This window comes from Budorcas taxicolor, chromosome 12 (assembly GCF_023091745.1).
Source record: "Budorcas taxicolor isolate Tak-1 chromosome 12, Takin1.1, whole genome shotgun sequence".
Taxonomy (NCBI): Eukaryota; Metazoa; Chordata; class Mammalia; order Artiodactyla; family Bovidae; genus Budorcas; species Budorcas taxicolor.
This window is the reverse complement of record NC_068921.1, coordinates 26,277,798-26,300,237: the sequence shown is the minus strand read 5'-3', so window position 1 is coordinate 26,300,237 and position 22,440 is coordinate 26,277,798. Positions and strand designations below refer to the sequence as shown.

At 33.1% G+C, this 22,440-nt stretch overlaps 1 protein-coding gene across 1 annotated transcript in view; it reads left to right on the top strand.

Annotated features, from left to right (window-relative positions):
• The window catches only part of NBEA (neurobeachin), a 667,766-nt gene that overhangs the window by 201,193 nt on the left and 444,133 nt on the right, over positions 1 to 22,440 (top strand). Inside the window, exons 22-28 of the mRNA XM_052650319.1 lie at positions 953 to 1,963; positions 3,793 to 4,010; positions 6,303 to 6,456; positions 12,515 to 12,523; positions 15,083 to 15,263; positions 17,531 to 17,661; positions 21,488 to 21,595. Coding sequence (XP_052506279.1) covers positions 953 to 1,963; positions 3,793 to 4,010; positions 6,303 to 6,456; positions 12,515 to 12,523; positions 15,083 to 15,263; positions 17,531 to 17,661; positions 21,488 to 21,595 — 1,812 coding nt within the window. The remainder of the gene's footprint in view (positions 1 to 952; positions 1,964 to 3,792; positions 4,011 to 6,302; positions 6,457 to 12,514; positions 12,524 to 15,082; positions 15,264 to 17,530; positions 17,662 to 21,487; positions 21,596 to 22,440) is intronic.

Here is a 22,440-nt window from a genome sequence, read left to right as displayed (position 1 = left end):
TAAAAATTTTAAAGACCTTTATTTCTGTTATAAAGTTATATTTTATAATATATCAGTACCTCATTTTCATCATTGCATTAATAAGTTTGATAATAGTATTTTATGGGGAAACACATTGCAAGTCTTTGTGTGAGAAATATATATTATTTCTAGCTACACTGTGTACTGATTATTCCTAAACAAGACTATATAAAGTATCAAAGTAGTCTATATAAAGATGCAGTGTTTTAACATTTTATAACTATATATTTATAAATATGTGTTATTTTTTTTACCTCACTTGTTGCAATAGACACACCTTTTTTTCTTTTTTAAAGTAATATATAGTAATAGTAATAATAGTACTTTGGGGCTTCCCTGATGGCTCAGACAGTAAAGAATCTGCCTGCAGTGAAGGAGACCTGGGTTCGATCCCTGGGTGGGAAAGATCCCCTGGAGAAGGAAATGGCAACCCACTCCAGTGTTCTTGCCTGGCAAATCCCGTGGACAGAGGAACCTGGCTGGCTGCAGTCCATGGGGCCGCAAAGAGTTGGACATGACTGAGTGGCTAAGACACACACACTCTCACACATACACACACACCATGGTACTTTGGATATTGTGTATTATTAGCCAATTCTGTTTTAGCTCAAATAAATGAAATATGTAGGAGTTCAGCTGGCATATTAACTGGGGTAACATTAAAATACTTCACTTAAAGATATCATTTTATTTAAATCTTTAATGCTAGTTTACCTGCGTGTTGACAAATCATGTAATAAGTCATATATGACTATTTTGATGATATTCTAATTACCTGATGAAGTTAAGCATTTGTCTTAGTGTTATTAATATATATTTGATACCTTAAAATTACTGATACCATTTTTGCTATTATCATAATTTTATATCATTTTTAAAATTTTAACATGTACAAAAGTGCCTTTAAGTGTTTTCTTTACCCATTTCTAAGGTCACTTATGAAGCACATAAGGAATACCTAGCCAAAATGTATGAAGAATATCAGAGACAAGAGGAGGAGAACATTAAAAAGGGAAAGAAGGGAAATGTGAGCACCATCTCTGGTCTCTCATCACAGACAACAGGAGCAAAAGGTGGAATGGAAATTCGAGAGATAGAGGATCTCTCACAAAGCCAGAGCCCAGAAAGTGAGACAGATTACCCTGTCAGCACAGACACGAGAGACTTGCTCATGTCAACAAAAGTGCCCGATGATATTCTTGGAAATTCAGATAGACCAGGAAGTGGTGTGCATGTGGAAGTACATGATCTTTTAGTTGATATAAAAGCAGAGAAAGTGGAAGCAACAGAAGTGAAGCTTGATGATATGGATTTATCACCAGAGACTTTAGTAGGTGGAGAGAATGGTGCTCTTGTGGAGGTTGAGTCTTTGTTGGATAATGTGTATAGTGCTGCAGTTGAGAAACTCCAGAACAATGTACATGGAAGTGTTGGTATTATTAAAAAAAATGAAGAAAAGGATAATGGTCCATTGATAACATTAGCAGATGAGAAGGATGAACTTCCCAACAGTAGCACATCATTTCTCTTTGATAAAATACCCAAGCAGGAGGAGAAACTCCTTCCTGAACTTTCTAGCAATCACATTATTCCAAATATTCAGGACACTCAAGTACATCTTGGTGATGATCTTGGATTGCTTGCTCACATGACTGGTAGTGTTGACTTGACTTGTACATCAAGTATAATAGAAGAAAAAGAGTTCAAAATTCATACAACTTCAGATGGAATGAGCGGTATTTCTGACAGAGACTTAACATCATCATCTAAAGGGTTAGAATATGCTGAAATGACCGCTACAACGCTGGAAACGGAATCTTCTGGTAGCAAAATTGTACCAAATGTTGATGCAGGAAGTATAATTTCAGACACTGAGAGATCTGACGACGGCAAAGACTCAGGAAAGGAAATCCGTAAAATCCAGACCACCACCACGACGCAAGTAAGTTACCCTACATGTGCTCAAAATTCATTGAAGACATGCGGAGTTGTTAGTACCAAAGTAGAGTAATTTCTTACCAGTCACACCATGTTTATATTTAATTATGGTAGAATAATAATTTATGGAATTGAGTGATGTGGGTTTACATTATAAAATAAATTCAAAATATCTGAATCATATATCCACCTCTACCACGTTCTGTGTGGCCTGAATTTTCTCATACGGTACAAGAGCTTGTGCCAGATTGAAATAAGACCTTTAAGGTCTCTACAACTACATTTACACATTTGTACTCAAGATTTTCATTCTGAATACTTGATTAATTTTAACCTTTTAAGCTTCAAGTCCAACCCTGTTCTATGAATTATAGAGAAGAGGACTTGGAGTCCATATTAAACTGATTAATGAAATGAACAGAAAAGGGAAAAGGGAAGTGTTATTTATCAAGTGCTTACTATGTTCTGGGCTTCCCTTGTGGCTTAGCAGGTAAAGAATTAGCCTGCATTGCGGGAGACCTGGTTTGAATCCTGGGTTGGGAAGATCCCCTGGAGAAGGGAAAGGCTACCCACTCTAGTATTGTGGCCTGGAGAATTCCATGGACTACAGTCCATGGGGTCACAAAGAGTCGTCGGACACTACTGAGCGACTTTCACCTGTGTTCCAGGCACTGAGCCATATGTTTTCAGATTTAATCCTCACAGCAGCCCTGTGAGGTGGACAACATGGCTGAGAAAATTTGCAATTACTAGCAGTGAGAGTTTTCCTTATAGCCACATCTATGGGGATTTGTATGAGAAAATTAGACACTCAGGCTTGGTAGTAAGGAAATGTTAGTGCTGCAGTTGGGCCTCACCATACTAAAGCTAGAAACAGATGATGTTTTCTGATGTGAATTTTAATTGTTGAGCTTTGAGTACATACTTGCCACTAAATAATACCTTATGTTTAAGAGTTGAAGAAGCTTTTACCCTTAGTGACTTGGTTTTTGTTGCTGTTGCCTGGGTTTTCCGTTTACCTTTTAATATCATCAAAGAATAATTTAGCATGTGTCCATTAGCATTACGGTAGAGAGAGTACACTGTACCTCACTAGTGTCTTTGTATTCAAATAAGAATCTTTGAAAATATATTCTGTATGTGGAAAAGGTATTTTTATTTATTTTCTGTTAAATACTGCCAGTTTCTATTTTTGTGGCAGTTGTGCTACCGTGATAATTAGCAGAGGAATGAAAATGCTAAATTAAGCCCAAGTTTAAAATAAAGGAAACCATGGTACATTGTTTACTGAGCCTAATAATACTAGGTTTGCCTGGTTTTCAGTCTGAGTTCACAGACCTTTGTCTGGCTTTCTAAATTATAAAAGGCATTTGTTTTTCTCAGTTGAAATATTGTAAGTGAAATACACTTTGAAGTTAACTTGAATCTGTTCAAGTAATATTTCTTTTAATCTTGTATTTCTGATTATAATTAGTTGATGATATATATCCAGTATTTTTCACTTTGAGTATTTGCTCACTTTCATAAAGAAGGAATGTGGTCTAATGTAAAGACTCAAAGAGGGCTAAAGAGGACCTAGTTTTCAGCATGAACTTTGATGTTAAACTTAAGTATTGGATTGCCTTGCCTAGTTTCTGAAACATAATAGAATAAAAATAATAATAGTATCCTTTTCTTGTCAGAAAAGCTCCTGTGCAAGCAATTACCAGGTGATTGATAAAAGCAGATATACTAACCTATTGAAGTCATATGCAAAAGCTTGGCTCACTTAACTGTACTTAACTGTTTTCATTTCTTTTGCACTATACAAAAGTCCATCTTTTCCATCTCTAGGCTGTTCAGGGTCGGTCTATCACACAACAAGACAGAGATCTCCGAGTTGATTTAGGATTTCGAGGAATGCCAATGACGGAGGAACAGAGGCGCCAGTTCAGCCCAGGTCCACGCACTACAATGTTTCGTATTCCTGAGTTTAAATGGTCTCCAATGCACCAGCGACTTCTCACCGATTTGCTATTTGCATTAGAAACAGATGTACATGTTTGGAGGAGGTAGAAATGTTTCTTTTCTGTAAATAAGACTACTTTCAGTGGGAAAAAAAATGACTATTTTAGATTAGTGGAATCACCTGATTATTAAGTAAATTATATCATTAAAAATCTCACAAATGTATTAAAAAGAATATTGAAGTTTCTGTTGAAACATAAATATTTTCATAAGAGTTATGACCTGGGGTGATTCACATTAAAAACTAATCAAGAATTTAGGCTTAAATTAATTAAAAAGCAAAACTTTAAAATCGGGCATCGCCTATTCTATATACAAAAGAGAATAAAACCAAAAAAGGTTCAATATTGGTTCAGATAAATTTCTACATTTTTATCTTTTAATTTTAAAATTAATGTCATATACTACATTTATTCTTGGTAATAAGATTTAACACATAGTGCTAAAATTTTAAAATCACTTATGACATCATTTTTAGAGCTTGTACTGTTTAAGTGGTAAGTGGACATTGTTTCAGATATAATCACTGAAAGAAAACAACATAAAAAAGTTCAATTGTTTTATGTTTTTCAGTTTAAATAAATTGAATAAATTCTAAAATAGAAAACAAAGCCTGCATGAATGTTAAAATTACCTTGCCTCACTTCCAGTTTTGTTTTGTAATAGCACATATGCAACAAATTAATCAGTTTTGAAATGTCATATGTTCATGCAGATAAATTAGGAAGCGGATGGCTGTACATAGCAATACCCTACCATCAGCGATTCAAAAAATCAGTGGCACAATATTCTCAGCACGCAATAACTTCCTTTGCTTTTCTTGGTTATCCTTCGAAGATTCAAGGTGGTTGCTTCAGCTCCCAGGATCAGTTCATCCTAGGAAACTTCCCTCAACTAGAAGGCAGGACTCTTCTACTGCGGCTCTCACCCGATTCTTCCTTCCCCTTCCTTCCATTCTCTCTCCTTTTTCTTCTCCTCCACTTCCTCCTTTTCTGTTCATCTACTTTTTCTAAGTGAATCCCCTCATGAAATTCCCTATTGATATCTCATATGTCGGCTGGATCATATGCTTTCTTTAAGTCAGTTACCAGCAGACAGGAATGGGATTATAATGATTGGCCTCCACAAACACAGTAGCTGTGTTTTTACGTGCTCACAAACACAGTAGCTGTGGTGAAGCCAATCTTTCTTGTACCTGATGTAGCTCAGCAATAGAACAAAATCTAGATCACATTAGCAGGGAAAAAGAAATAACTTTACAGAAGTAATCAGTGTCTGCCATAGACAGTTTTTAGTTCTGATTTTATTTGGTTAATTTGTCTTTAGTCTACTTATGTGATGGTAAATAAGGAGACTGGCATACCATGAAATACATTACTGTTAACATGAGTATCAGTGTGTGGAGAGACATTGTATAACTTACTACCTGTTATATTTTAGTAGCCGCTGAGTGAGTGATACTCAGCTTTCCTTCTCTTAACATACTATGTGTGTCTTTCAGTGCTTTATTTCATGGACTCTCATAAAATTCCCCAGACATAATTTTGTGTAATTTAACAAAATTTTTTAAAAGTTTAAAAGATAGATAGCACTTTAGTTTTTAGGACAGGAGAAAACATCCTGAGATCTAAGATAGAATAGATGATGTTTTGCAATTCTGAAAAGGTTAGAATCATTGACTTAAATTTGGTCATGGAGCAAAATTTTTTCTGTTAGAGAATAGTTCATATTCTTGACTTGACAATCAAACTGAAGCAGTGCGTGTATTTTTCTGCGAATCTGTATTGTATGTTTTGTATGGCAAAGCTGCACTGCTGACTTTTGAGGTCTTTTCCATTTTTTATTAAGTACTTGAATTTTTACTGACTCATTTATACTACCCTATCATGTAACTTCTGTGACTAGCAGTATATGTTTTCAATATGTCTGGTCAAAGCTGGAGCTGCGGTCTGGTGATAAAACAGTTTGTCAGCTAACTATCCACTTCCTCTGCTTTTCAATACCAAACAACTAGCTTTTGGCAAAAATAAATGTTTCAGCCAAATTCATTGACCTAGTCATGTGTCTTTGAATCGAGTTAGGACACTGTAGTGTTTTAAGCAGAAACAAAATATAAAGTTAATATGCTTGGACTCACAAAAAATCCGTGATGAGATGAATGCTGGTTTTGGTAATATGACATCTCAGTTGTTGTAAATTATGTTCTTTTTTAATGAATCCATTTTAAATTTGCCTAGCTCTTATTTTTCACTTTAAAAAGGACATTAAAAATAAGTTGTAAACTTTTTATTCTTAAACCAAAGAAATGTTTGTTTGTTTTTGTTTTTCTATTTTAGCCATTCCACAAAGTCTGTGATGGATTTTGTCAATAGCAATGAAAATATTATTTTTGTACATAACACAATTCACCTCATTTCCCAAATGGTAGACAACATCATCATTGCTTGTGGAGGAATTCTACCTTTGCTCTCTGCTGCTACATCACCAACTGTAAGTACTTTGACTCCATCTAGTGGTTATGTTTTATAATTACATTATCAGAGCATGTCAGTGGCGTTCTATCCTATAAATATGGATTTTAACAAGTCTTGTTCACCTGAGAAAAGTTTTTAACCGTATAATTTGAAATTACGTACATTTATATTCTCACTTCTTTTAATTGTCAGTGTTGGGTTTCAGCTGTGTGTACTTATGAAAATATTTACCTGATAATTCTGATGAATGTAACTTAGGAAGAGCTATAACCATAAATGGTTTAACTTTATTTTCTCATAGTTTATCTCTTCAAATCTACATTAAAATAAACTGTTAAAATTCTTGTTCTGTAAATCTTGGATTTTGGAGTACAAGTATGTATTTATCATGTAATAGAGTCATGCATCTAAAATAGGAAAAAGTCATCTTTAAATATTCAGTCTCATATGATTAGCTTGAAATGTGATTTTAAGCTATAGATAGTAGTTTTATATTTCTATTCTTTGAGATTTAATCTCGAAGCCAGTAGTTTGCTTCAAAAAGAGAATCAGATGAAATCTTAGAGTGTTTCTTACTTAAAATTTAGGTACCTCAAATAGAAAAACTATAAATGTCATAACATTTTCTGTACTTGAAAAATATGGTAATTCTTAAAAATCTCAAAGAACTTTATGTTAGTCATATGATATCTTTTAGAATTTTTATCTGACACGATTTTGTGGTTCAGCATTTATTTTTTTAAAATATAGACTTTTTCTTTGTAAGACATCAAAATCTATTAACATAAGTTGAAAGATATTCAATGTTGTTTATGTCATTTAACATATAATAGATAAATAATTCAGTGTTTTAGTTGTCATTTAAAAATATATCTCTGATTCATATTTTGAAAAACAAGCTCCATAGCTAATTGATCAGATGGGCGAGAATATACTTCTCATATTAATATCTGTGTTATTCCTGCCATATTGGAAGTTCATCCTTAAGCCCAAAACAGATCACTTTTCCAGAGAGAAGCTTGCCATTTTACTAGGATGTCTTTTACTTGTTGAGGCAGTGTTTCCAAACTGATCTCTGGTTTTATTCCATCATTAACAAGCTTTTTCTACGTGACTCTTTTTCTCACTCTCCCTTTGTCATCGTCCCTGAAGCAGCACCGAAACTTGAATATTAGCAGCAAAAGAGTGTATACAGCCTCAGCACACTTCTGCCTCACACATACATTTCTCTTTCATCCATGAATTTATTCAAGAGTCTCCAAAGGCAAGAAGGCTAGTTCAGGAGGGAGTGCAACAGAACAGATCCTAATTAGGGCCTTCATGAAACTAGCAGCTGACGAAGGAAACAGAATCAGGAAGAAAAATAGCTGATGGTGTGTGAAGGGTGCAGGTATCCTGTAACATACCATCCCTTCTCTTTCATCTCTGATTTCCTCTCGTGACTTATACCAAATTCTGGTAAATTAAGAGTTGCATGTGATATTAAGAATACATGCTAATATTGAGACAGGAAGAGGTTTTTGTCTCTTCTATCCATTGAAGATTTACTTAATGTTTCATCCTGGGATTTTTCTCCATCATATACTTTTTTTATGTTTATATATTGTCATTGTTATCAGGAAATTTTTAAAAGTTATATTGAGATTTGCTTTAAAGTATAATATTGTTTTAAAATCTTCTGTAGAACAGAAGTGATCTTTATGTAAAATTAGCAGTAGATAAGAGAAGTTTTATAGATTTGAAATATTTATGAGTTTTCTAAACTAGAAGATCTCCATCAAGATAGAGAAAATAATGAATAAAGTGTTAATAAACATTATGAATTAAATAATATACTACCCAAATTTTCTCATTTTTTATTTTATAATGAATGTATAATAAAGATACTGATATTTTGACTTCCAAAATTATTACCTATACAGTTATAACTACCATAGTTCAGAAGTTAAAACTACAGTACTTATTTCTTTAGACTGTCTTCAGTGGATTTTGGAATTCATTCAATTGTAGAAACTTTTCTTCATTGTCTCTGTCTCTGTATTTCTGCTATTTTGGCTGACTAACTGATTGCACCTGTGCCTGCTTCTACGGGCTTCCCTGATGGCTCCCACGGGAAAGCATCTGGCCGCAATGCGGGAGACCCAGGTTCGATTCCTGGGTCGGGAAAGTCCCCTGGAGAAGGACAGGGCAATCCACTCCAGCACTCTTGCTTGGAAAATCCCACTGACGGAGGAGCCTGATAGGCTACAGTCCATGGGGTCGCAAAGAGTCGGACACGACTGAGCGACTTCACTTCACTTCACTTCACTGCTTCTACACCATAGCTAACTTTATATTCTTTGAATGAATTGCTTCCTTAAAAGAAATATCAAGAACCTTTTCTCCCACTTCCTACTGGGAGAAAACATGGTTGGTGCCAATTTTGAGTGATGTTTTCTGTTCCTTGATTGCCTAATTCTCTTGCTAAAAATTTTAATGTAATAGTGGAAAAAAGTGAACAAGGAGGAGGTTGAATAAAGGAAGAAATTAAAACTAAAGACATGGAGCTTTTTAACTTAGATTTTTAAAGAAATATTTATTGGAGTGTAGTTGATTTACAATGTTGTGTTAACTTTCTTTAAATTTGATTTAAAATATTAATATAAAAAGCTGAAAGATAATTCTGGATGGAATAAGTCAAAAAGGAAACATTGTCAATATGCAGGTTACCAAAGGGAGAAGCATTGTCATGGATGCCCTAGAATTTCAATACTAGATATATGAGAGAGATAGAGACATTTGAAACTAATGTTTGAGTGATCTGTAACATTGTTTAGGTTTGTGGAGTTTTTAGAAATACTCATGTATTATATACAGATATGTATCTAAGGAATAAGTATGAGTAATATTGGTATGCAGTGGTTGATAAATGATCATATAATAAATATTTTTGGTTTTGGGGGCTATGTATTATCTGTCTGACTACTTAAATCTGCTGTTTGCAAAAGCAGACATATGTCATAACACAGAGGAGTAAATGTGAATGTATTTCAATAAAACGTTATTTATGTTTGATTTGTGGGTCCTAGGTTGCTGACCACTGACTTACAGCACCATTTTGACCTAAAATACAAATCCATAATATAATGTTTCTGTGTAAAGCATTAAATTAAAAATTCATTAAAATTTAGTAGTTAGAGTGTAAGATAAATCCAGGTTTCCTATTAAATAAGAGCTTGCATTTGACTTAATGAGCATTTATCAAAGTTAATTTCAACAAATTCACTGAACATTGTGGTCATTATGTTTTGTTAGAAGATACGTAACATTTTCACATGCAACCAACTAAATTTTTTTAGCATTTTACACATCTAATATTGAAATTGTATGCAATTTTGAATGGATAAGTAGAATGCTAAGTATTCTTTATAAATCGCTATTAAAAGCTCAACCCAGGAAGATACCTTTTCTATTTCTCAGTATAAGTGTGTATCTCAAATAATTTACTCCTTTTCATCAAAAACAAGCTTGTTTTCCAATAATCAATGAGATTCATACATGATTTTCTTTTCAGTTAAGATATAACTGAAAGCATTTGCATTCTAGCATAAGATAAATCTATATTTTAACCTTGCTTCTACCACTTACTAGATACGATGTCAGCCTTAATTTCTTCATTTTAACAGTGCTAATTTTACTTACCCTACAGGAACTTGTGACACTTAAGTTAGGTAATGTCACGAGATGGAGAAGGCTCTTCCTAAATGTTTCCCTCTTTTACTTCCTTTTGGAGCTTTTTATTCAGAATTGTATCATGATAGAATGATCTTCCCGTTTACAAAACAAGCCTGTCAAATGTAGAATTCTGAAGTTTAAAATAGGATATTTGAGCCATGTTACTTATTATGGGTGATCCACTTTTGACAGCAAAAAGTAAAATGGTGTAACCTTTTCGTCTGCTGTCTCCATGGCATTGGTATAGACGTGGTCTATTTTCTGCCCTGAGACCTTATATGGATACCATAACTCATACTAAGGATAGCATTTGTGTATTGCTGTTGTAGTGTCATCACATGAAAAAATTTCAGCTGCTTAATCTTACTTCTAGAGAAGTACTTCAGTGGAAACTTTAAGGAAAAAAAGTATAGATATACATTATTTGTGTTATACTGACACCTTGAACTTGAGGAATATTGGAGTTTCAGTTTTATCTAGATTATGTAAAATGTTACGTAGCACAGAAAGTAAGTTACAAAAATAGCTGCAAGTCTTCAAATTAGAACAATAGTTGAACTTAAACAGTCAGCTAAAAAAATTTAAAACTCTTAGTATGTAGCTTGACTAGTCTGGTTTTGGGAAGGAGCATTATTTTTATTTGGGCTTCCCAGGTGGCTCTAGTGGCAAAGAACCTGCCAGCCAATGTAGGAGACATAAGAGACGCAGGTTCAATCCCTGGGTTGGGAAGATCCACCGGAGGAGGAAATGGCAACCCACTCCAGTATTCTTGCCTAGAGAGTTCATCCCAGGGACAGAGGGAGGAGCCTGGTGGGCCACAGTCCATAGGGTTGCAAAGAGTTGGACACAACTGAATCAACTTACCCTGCATTATTTTGTTAACTGTTCTTGAGGTCTTGAAGTTAATGTTTCTATCACTAGTCAGTTGAATCCTCTCACTTATTTTCTACACTTTGTTCCAAGTTGGTCATGAATGAAAGCAAGGAATTGGAGGGAAAAATTGAAGATAGATAAAGAGCATAAATCAGCTACAAACTGCATAATCACTTCATGGTTGTGGTCAACCATTTTGGTCAACCATACTGAATGTTTAGAATTTCATTCAGTTTCAGTCTCTGTTACAGAAAAATAATAAAGACTGATATTTCTGCCTTTCCTAATAGTTTTATAATCATAAGAATGAAAAGCAACCATTTCTGGCAAAAAATAAGGATAAGGACTTAGTTTTAGTTTTACCTTTTCTTACCATTATTAGAAAATGTAGCTAATAAATTTGGAAAAACCACTAATAATTTTTTTGTTTTGTTTATCTCCTAACACTATACTTCAGTATTCTCAGAATGCTTTTAAATGTTCTCCTGTACTCAGACGGCAAAGAATCCACCTGCAGTGCAAGAGACCTGGTTCCATCCCAGAGTCAGGAAGATTGCCTGGAGAAAGGAATAGCTACCCATTCCAGTATTCTTGCCTGGAGAATCCCATGGACTGAGTAGCCAGGTTGGCTACAGTCCATGTGATAGCAAAGAGCTGGAATTGACTGAGTGACTAAGCATAGCACAGCACCCACTCTTTGAAAATAGTGTTTAGAAATTTGTGCCTACATATAATGTCAAAAATCAAAGATTAAGAACAGTTTGTTGACTTTATCATGAAACTTAATTCTATCCAGTTTTTTTTTAAATATCCTGAATATAATTCTTAGTAATACTCTGAAACTTGGTACAAAGTCTCTGTGATTATCTCAGTTCACATACAGTTTTGTTTAGTGTATCAGTAAGTTCTTTTCTAGCAAAGGAGAGTAGTTTTTAAGTTAGAATTACTCAAATATTTCACTATCTTACTAATTCCTGGAGATTTTGTTCTATAAGAAGGGCTCCAAATATTTTAGGAAACAAAATAGCATGATTCCTTAATGAAAATTTTAGAAGGTATTGGTATAGTTTATTTTTCTAAGTCATTTCTGCTTAAACTAATAGTAAGTTAGGGCTTTTACGGAGACATTATGTTAGTTTGTTTATTGAAATGTTTCCTTGGTCATTTTTTAGGAAAAGATATTTATTTTGTAAAATAGAATTTGCATATTTATAATATATGAACTTTATTTACATATGTATTATTTAGGAAGTTACTCTAATGGAAAAAATAAATAGAAGTCTATTTGATATTTAATCTTAATCATATGTAATTTATAAAATGAATATCTCTTCTGAGTATTTTTGCTTTTAATAAGATAATCAAATATTATTTTTAATATATTATTTTGTGTTTCAATTTTGCATTGTATTTTCATTTAATTTTAATGATTTTCTTTTCTTGTACTTTTTTTGGTCTGTTGTCTGTTTTGTCTAATGCATGTCCAGGGTTCTAAGGTTAGTATTACTTTAGTAATTTTTCAGGTTTTCAGTTTTAAATTTTATTTTTGCTTATTTATGAAATTTTTGACTTGATTATATTTTGAGTTTCCATACCATCTTTAACATTAGGCATATTTTTGGTATATTTGAAAGATTCACTGGAGGGTTATTTTCTCAATGCACTGATGAATTACTGTTTTATTATTCACACTAATCTTTAGACTAAACTGGCATAGTATAATGAAAACAATAATATTTCAGTCATATGTACCATCAGATTTTAACTGGTGCCACTGAAAGAAAATTGGATAGAATATATATTAAGATTTAATAATAATCATATGTGGATGTTCTTTATTTTTAGATCTATATTATGATGTTTATTAGAATTAATGGGAACTTCCTTTTAGGTTATTAGTTGTGTTAAGAATACTTATTATTTTAAAATTTTATTTTGTTTAGTCAAAAATAGCAGTTTGACAAATTTCATGGATGGTTAATAATGCTTTTATAATGTCTCTACATAATTTATTAATTTAATATTGAATATTTTGATGTTTATAATTTATAGACTCTAAAAGACTTCAAAATAAAATCATTAATTAATAAAATAAGTTAGATTTCCCATATTTTCCTAATTCAAAATGATAAATTTCTTTGAGAATCCATGTATATAGATATCCTAAAATTCTAATATTTTGAAAGTTTTCAGAATGCTTAATAGGCCTAAGCAATGGCCAGATCTTCCATTCCATTATGTTGATAACTGAGATTTTAAAAGGAAGTTTTATATAAAATTTCATTTTTTGCCTTTATTGTATTATGATAACAGATTTTTAATTCATGCTATGAAATGATGCTGTATATCAGTGTAGTGCTAGCAAATAATGAATATTTTTAAAAACATCCTAGTAATGAAATTAATCATTTCTTTAGGTCATAGAAGCTGAATTGGCATAATGTTACAAATCAATAATTGAAAAAAAATTGTCTATTTCCAAGCTCCTCTTAGAGGGAATGTTTTAACAATATTTTGATGTTAAATGGAAGGGATAAAGGTTGTTCTTTTTATACCCCATTTATAATTGTTTAGTTATATAAGTGCTTGCTCTAGTCAGCTATCATTTTTCTTACCCATGTTTTAAACAAGAAGTGTTGAAGATGTTGTTTTTTAATGTGTTTCCTGCTGATATTTCCCTGTTAATGTGAGTGAGTGTATGTCTGTGTAGAATGATGGGTGTGAATAATGTCAGATGGAGCATTAAATAGGAGCAGATACCTATAATACATGCTTACTTTGTAGTTGAATTTATCATTGGTGAAAAAGTAAAGTTAATCAGTATGGCTAGCTTGCCCATTTTCAGATGATTCAAACAGTAGTATTTTTTATTTCTAAAGTATTCCTTACTTTTCTCTGCTTTTGAGGCACTGAGAAAATGAGGCCTAGTGATAATGAACCAGGAGAAGGCAATGACAACCCACTCCAGTACTCTTGCCTGGAAAATCCCATGGCTGTAGAAGCCTGGTAGGCTGCAGTCCATGGGGTTGCTAAGTGTCAGACATGACTGAGTAGCTTCACTTTCACTTTTCACTTTCATGCATTGGAAAAGGAAATGGCAACCCACTCCAGTGTTCTTGCCTGGAGAATCCCAGGGACAGCGGAGCCTGGTGGGCTGCTGTCTCTGAGGTCACGCAGAGTCAGATACAACTAAAGTTACTTAGCAGCAGCAGTATCATAATGAACCAAAATAATTAAAATCTTATACAACATACAATGAAAAATAAGAAATACTGCTATTGCTTGTAAGATGCAGAGTTATATATCTTACAAAACAGAATACCTTGTACCATTTCCTTCCAAAGCAGAAAATTATATTTTAGCATAGACAGTATTTTAGTGAAAGTACAGCTTTGCCAGTCTAAAATGCTACTGATTCTTCTCATTGCTAGTGTCACTGATTAATAGTGGTAGAGGAGTTCATGATCTTGAGTATTTTTACCCTAGATTTTGTTACTCATACAAGGTACCTAGTGGTTTCTTACTCATTTATTCTGAAATGGATAAGAAATTATTATATATTCTAATTGGACCATTGACAGTTATCTCCCTTTGATATCAAATGAAAGTGCCATATATCTTTCCTATTATCATACATTCATAGGAAAGAAAAATTAGCATATTTTTACAAATAATGAGGATTTTAGGAAAGAAATATGAGTTGTATGTCTTTGTTAACAAACTTAAAATAGAACAAAACTAGTATAAATATTTACATTGATTATTTCTAAGTGTCTTTATAAAATGATCTTAAGTTTGGAATGTAGTGTTTACAGGTAATGATATTTAAATCTAACATTGATTTTAAAATAAATTTTTTCTTTATTTGAAGTTAATTCATAGCTAAGCTAATAAACTTGATAATCAACTCTTATACTACATGGAATTACTTTATGATTTATAACTTATTTTGTTTACAAAATATAAATATACTAAACTACTATTAAGCTGCAGCATGTATGTGCATGTATTATATTTCCAAATTTTAAACAAGATTTATATCTACTTTTTTAAAGACGGAATTGGAAAATATTGAAGTGACACAAGGCATGTCAGCTGAAACAGCAGTAACTTTCCTCAGCCGATTGATGGCTATGGTTGATGTACTTGTATTTGCCAGCTCTCTAAATTTTAGTGAGATTGAAGCTGAAAAAAACATGTCTTCTGGAGGTTTAATGCGACAGTGCCTAAGGCTAGGTAAGTCTGTGAAGAATAACGGTGCATGTTAAATAATTACCTACAGATTATTTTGTGATATTCTGTGATACATAAAGTATCAGTGATACAATTTGATTATGTAATATAGAATTACTAAATTAAAAAAATATAATATCATCACATTGGAGATTTCATGGAATAAATCTTTAATGGATTCTAATTTGAAGCTGAAGTTCTAGCTCTTTGGCCACCTGATGTGAAGAGCTGACTCACTGAAAAAGACCATGATGCTGGGAAAGATTGAAGACAAAAGGAGAAGGGGGCTGCAGAGGATTGAGATGGTTAGATAGTATCCTGACTTAATGGACTGTGAATTTGAGCACACTGGGAGAGAGTAAAGGATGGGAAAGTCTGGCGTGCTACCGTCAGTGGGGTTGCAGAGTTGGACACAACTTAGCGACTGAACAACAATGAAATTTGAAATAAAGTCGATGTCGAATATATTTTGAGCTCTTTCAAAATCAGTAGGACAGTAGGATCTTTAATTGGAGTGATTTTAATGTAAATCCATTTATGAATTCTTTTTTTTTTTTCTGTAAATGAATACACAGGCCAGTTATCCTGGGCCCACAAATAAAATACATCAGAAAACCAATAGTGTAGTTTTATAAACAATGCTAAAGGATAAAATTAACTATGCCAGTCTCACTGTTTTTCAGAATGAACATTTAATACTAGTAGATATTACTATAGCTATGATATTTTTGTTGCTATCTTGTGTTATAAATGAAATTTAGCCCTCAAAACTCTTGGTAAATTTGACCAATTCCTTAGGCAGTATTCATTCTTACATCTTTTACTTTTTATAAAGGCAAAATTTAATTTTACTGTTTAGTCTTTACAGGGGACCAGACAACTACTGTTTTCAGACAAAAATGGCTGCCGTTTTCATACTTGCCTTAGAGTGGGAACAGGGAGGATATGAAAAAGTAAGGCATTTGATAGGATGTTCTTGACATGTATTCTTTTCACCCATTATTTAAAAAGTTAGGTAAAAATCTTCAGGGTACAAGTTTCTGAGCCAAGAAAGGAATAAGTGCTTGATTTAAGAATGGTGGAATAAATCTACTTTTTACTGCTATTTTGTATTTCCTGTGACAAATCATTTCATATCCTATTAGGGAAAGATTGATCTTATGGATAACTTCAGCCAAGAGGTGTAGGCTTATTTACTGTGGGGCATATGAACATTTCCATTGGTATTTAATAACAGCTGACAGATTGAGCTTTGTGAGAAAGAGAAATATTTTTAATGCCTGAATATCTTAAAAACAGCATTTATTTGGTTATTTAGAACTTTTATTTCTGAATATATTCCTAAGTTTTACTGCTGATTTCATTTTTAAAATGATAATTTTTAGCAGATTTGGTTTTTATCATTCACAGGGAATTTTTATAAGTGAGTAATAATGAGGCAAACAATTATGTATCAATATGTATTGTTTACTCTTCTAAGCACTTTGCATATATATATCCAGCTAATCCTCAGGGTAGTCCTCTAAGGAAGTCACTGTGCTTATACTCATTTTAGACATGAGGAGACTGAGGCACAGGTAATTGAAGCAGCTAGCCGAAGATCACATAGCTCATAAGTGGCAAAGCCAGATTCAAGTTTATGTGGACTGATTCCAAAATCTATACTATTTATTACTATGCTTTGCTGCTTCTTACAATAATTAAGTAAATAGAAAGCGAGTATGTAATTATTGAATGCTGCTTGATGAAGGTGACTTTGCCACCATGAAAACAAGTTGATATTGGGACTTGTGAGACTTGGCTGTGTGGAGTACCTCGTTATTATTGCCTAAAATGGGTGCTGTGCTCTGTATAATCACTAAGATGGTCAAATTACAGGCAGATAATTATTATTTTAAAAATTCATCAAATATGAATATGTTTTTAATTAATTTTAATTAATCCATAAATTTAAGAATTTTGAAGGATGGAAGGGGATAGAATAAGGAAGGATATATTGGAAGCCTCAAATATCCTAGTAGTGTTGTGTTTCTTGAGTTGGTTGATAGTTTATGGTAATTTGTTTTCACTTTTTTGATTACATGGGTTTTTTTGTGTGCTTTTCATTACTATATTTTCTAATTAAAAATATTTATTGATCTGGTTGATTTTAAGAACAATAGTGGGATGGTGAAAGTTGAAAGAAATAAAAAATAGAACCAAGCAACTTTTAAAAACAACATCAGAGTCAACGATTTATATTAATAATATGCTTTCATTTTTTTTAATAGTTTGCTGCGTTGCTGTGAGAAACTGTTTAGAATGTCGGCAGAGACAGAGAGACAGAGGGAACAAATCTTCCCATGGAAGCAGTAAACCTCAAGAAGCTCCCCAAGGTGTGACTGCCACAGCAGCTTCCAAGGTAATTAAACATTTTCTAAGTTAAATATAATTTACTTTTCTTTTTTTTAAGTTTGTGAGCACAAAGTGAAAAGGAGTCTCCAGTGCTGGCTTCTCTTCTTCCAAATTGTTAGGGTTCCTTGGTGGCTCAGACACTGAAGAATTGCCCTGCAATGCACAGACCTCTGGGTTCAGTCTCTGGATCGGGAAGATCCCTTGGAGAAGGGAATGGCTATCCACTCCAGTAGTCTTGCCGGGAGAATTCCATGGACAGAGGAGCCTGATGGGCTCCAGTCCATTGAGTCACAAAGAGTCAGACACATCTGAGCAACTAACACTTCCATTTTTCAAAGGAAGTGTCTAGTAATTTCTAATTCATAGGATTCTTATAAAGATTATATCAGTTCATAGCACTGAAAAGTTCTTAACTATTACTAGCTTCAGTAGTTAAATTTTCACTGAGTTCAGTGTATGAATAATGCACTTTTTAAATGGTTACGCTTTGGGGGATAGAATTCCCATGGCATTCAACAAAAATTATTGAATGCCCATGAAATGAATATATGGTATGCAGTATTTCAGAATGCAGCAGTGACTGTCATTCTAAATTAGCTCTATTTAACATATGTTTATTGGAGAAGGAAATGGCAACCCACTCCAGGGTTCTTACCTGGAGAATCCCAGGGACGAGGGAGCCTTCTGGGCTGCCATCTATGGGGTCGCACAGAGTCGGACACAACTGAAGCGACTTAGCAGCAGCAGCAGCAGCAGCAGCAGCCACATGTGTTTATATTTGATTATGACCATTTGCATCACTTCCAAAGTTTCAGTAATGATTTTTAGGGCCTGTATGTTTGTTGCTTACTTCAGCTACAGCTTGGAATCTCTTACCCTTGCTTTTACTATTTTATTTATTTATTACTATTTTATTTTAGTCACACTTGTAGACTTCATGCAGTTCATCAGAAGAATTTTTTTAACCTTTTAACTTTTACATAGCTTTGTTTTTCTTCAAGTTCCCATCCTTATTTTTCACCCCAGTAAATATGTTCCACTTTTGGTGTTACCTTAAGTTCAACTTTGAGTAAAATGTTTTCTAATACCTTCACTGCCAACTCAGTCTAGAGGAGGTTCCTTTGTTTGGTATTTCTGTAAAACCCAGTATGTCTCTTACCACTCACGGTACTTGTAATTAGATGTTTGACACTGACTAGTGAAGGTTCGATAAGTGAAGGAATAAAGTAAGAGTTTAATTCATTTAAAAAAATTCTGTCGCTTCTAACTTTTGCAGTTTTCAGTCAGAACAACCACACATTTAGCATATCTATATTATAGCCTCTTTCTTTTTCACCACTGTTAGAGACACATTCCTAGAATAATTAAACCATATATTTTACTGTTGACAAGTCTCCACAAAGCCCTCCATTGCTTAGAAAATTAAATGCAAACACATTAGCAGTGTTACTTCTAGTTATTTGTATAGGCACAGGAGATTGTACGTTACTTGAGTGTGTTGGTATCTTTTACATCTTCTCAATTGCAGATTGTGTCTAGCATTGTGAATACTTTACAAAAGAGCACAAAGTCTAGAATCAAACAGTTCTGAGTTTGTATCTTGCCTCTACCACTTAACTGGTTTTGTGAAATGAAAACAAATTTCTTCGTCTCTTGTTCCTCAGTTTTCCAGTCTTTAAAGTGGACATATATCTTAATTTGTATGGTGTTTGTATGAATTAAATAAAAAACAGTAATATGTTAAAGTACTTAGTAATTTGAGAAATGAAGTGAGGACTTAATTAATGCTAATTCCTTTCCTGTCTCTAGGAGTTAACCAATCAATATTTATGTCATGAAATAAATAAGTCAGTATTTTTGAGTGCTTAGATCTTAAAGGTGACTATAGTTAATTCAGTGTATAATTGGGAACTTTTCAGGCCCGTCAAACCAAGTATTAGGTTGGTGCAAAAATAATTGTTCAGCAAATCAATGAGCTGTACCAAAAACCACAACGCCTGCAGCCAGTGTTTGTCAATAAAAAGTGCCCAGTTTTTCTCCACAACAACACCTGACTACACGTTGCACAACCAACACTTCAAAAGTTGAATGGATTGAACTTCAAAGTTTTGCCTCAGCTGCCTTATTCACCTGACTTCTCACCAATTGCCTACCACTTCTTCAAGCCTCTTGACAACTTTTTGCAGGGAAAACCGGTTCCACAACCTGCAAGAGGCAGAAAACTTTTCCAAGAGTTCATCGAATCCTAAAACAGATTTTTATGCTACAGGAATAAGTAAAACTTATTTCTTGCTGGCAAAATGTGTTGATTTTAATGGTTCCTGTATTGAATAATAAAGATGTGTTTGAGCCTAGTTATAATGATTTAAAATTCATGGTCTGAAACCACAATTACTTGTATACCAACCTAATAGTACACTGATGATAGAATATGGACAGAAAAGCTCAATGAGCAGGAAATTCATGGTAATTGAGCTAGTCTGTCCTTTTAGCAAGAATCTTGGCAATGAAAATTAGATTATAAATTATGGATATAGAGGAAAAGTTGAGTTGGTAAGAAAACATATTTCAAAACAGAGAAACAGTAAACCCAGTTTGTGAGAGTTGTTTCCCCATTTTTATGCATTTTTAATGTGGCACTTGAGTAAGTAAAGCATAGTTACAATAATTTCAATGTGTTATGAACCTGAGTGGACTTGCATTAGCCACACATTTTCTTTGGGCCTCATTTTTTTATATTTTCTAAAAAGGAGGTATAAATAAGATTTTCCTACAAAACACATCTCTAATTAGATTATGGACATAGAAGTACTTTGTAAACTGTAAAGTAGTATGTAAATTAAAATATATGTATTTTTTTCTGCTATATTGTAAATAGTATTTCTTTAATCATCCTTTGATAAAGATCATTAGCCTATTATTTAAATATTAAAGCTAAGCTCACCTAAGCTAATATAGCTGGTAAGTTTTGGAATTGTAATGGAAGTAAAGTAACTGTCAACCTTCAAATACTGTACTCTTTTGTGGTGCAAGAGAATCAAATAGTTTAAGAGGGGAATAGTATAATTGAGGTTTATAGAAGAAGGAGGCCTGTTATTGAATAGAGTTACTTTTATATGCAGGAGTTCTATTTTATACTTTGCATATATTATCTAATTTAATTCACACAATTCTTATGTTTTGTAAGTGAAAAAGTGCTTGACTGAGTTTCAGGGATTTTGACTGTCTTACGAGTTTACTATGTGACATGTTACCTGAAATTTGTGGATTTTTGTGTCTTCAAATATAAAAAGGATTTTAGTGGTAATGATCTTTAATGTCTTTCAGCTTTAATATTAAGGCCATGAGTAAAACATTTTTTGCTTACCTTTTCTGACTTTTTGTGGATCATGGAATGCTTTCACAGATGAAATCTCATATATGTAATATAATAATCTCATATATTATGAAAACATGACAGGTAAATGAACCTGATGACTTAAAGAGGCTTGATAACCAGAGGTAGGGAATGTAAAGCTTAGAAAAAGTTAGTAACAAGCTTGAGGTTGCACAGGAGAGATTTGAGCCCAGAGTAAAAGTTTAGTCTTTTTTTCTGCCACAGTCCTCCAGCCTTTCTTTATCTATAGCGGTACCTATGCAGATAAAGAACAAGAACACTAGTAAGTGAAACTATGGTAAAAGTAGAAGAGAACAGTCAATAAATATTGTTCAGTGATGAGAGATGGTAAAGTGTGTGGCCAGTTTAATTACAAAATTGAAGGTATTATTAATAGAAATTAATATAAATGTCTGTATTATACTATTTTTTCACAATTCTCTCTCTCTTTTTTAAGACTCCACTAGAGAATGTTCCAGGTAACCTTTCTCCAATTAAGGATCCCGATAGGCTTCTTCAGGATGTTGATATCAATCGCCTTCGTGCAGTTGTCTTTCGGGATGTGGTGAGTTATGCCTGCTTGATTTCCCAGAGAAAAAACAAAACTTTTCACTGTAATTTGTGTAAAATAATTTAAATTTCATAGGAAACTTGCATTTTAAAACTAAACGTCCTAGTGTCAGGGATTGTAGGTTTATAATGTGCTCTGTTTGTAAAATGATTGAGCTTAGCTTTCTCTGAAAGCTTATTCATTTTATTTTTTAATGATGTGACAATTATAGTTAATTTGTATGTATACTAAGAATTAAGATAACTTTGAAGATTATAACTGATTTTATCTTGAATAACAATTCCTGTCTTTTAGTATTCCTTGCTCCATCTCTAGGTTCTGAATATTTTGTTATTATCAATGTTCCTTATATTATTGGTAAAAGAGATTAATTCATAAAGATGTTCTTGGGAATTACTTTTGGGGGCAATTACTTTTGAGAGAAGAGTCTGCATTTAGAAATAGAGACACCAATGGGAATTTGAGTTAGAAAGGTTGCTTAATAAAGCTTATTGAAAATATAGCTTAAGGATACAATTTCATAGACCCCTCCAATTATATGATCACTTATTTAAAGTAAGTAAAAATAAGAATGGCCCTTCCACAAATTATGTAGAAGCATCCATAGCATTTCACAGCAGACTGAATGTTGGTAGTACTTCTTACTATAGTTGCTATTTATCAGCAATTTTGGATTCTATTTTTCTTTTTTAATTGATGTTTTATGAAACATAGACATTTATATTTTAAATTTGCATTTAAATAATACCTTAGATAGAGTACTTTGTACTTGAGAAAGTGGTTAAAATATTTAACACATACTAACATGGTAGAAATATATGAGAAAAATTTACATTGTT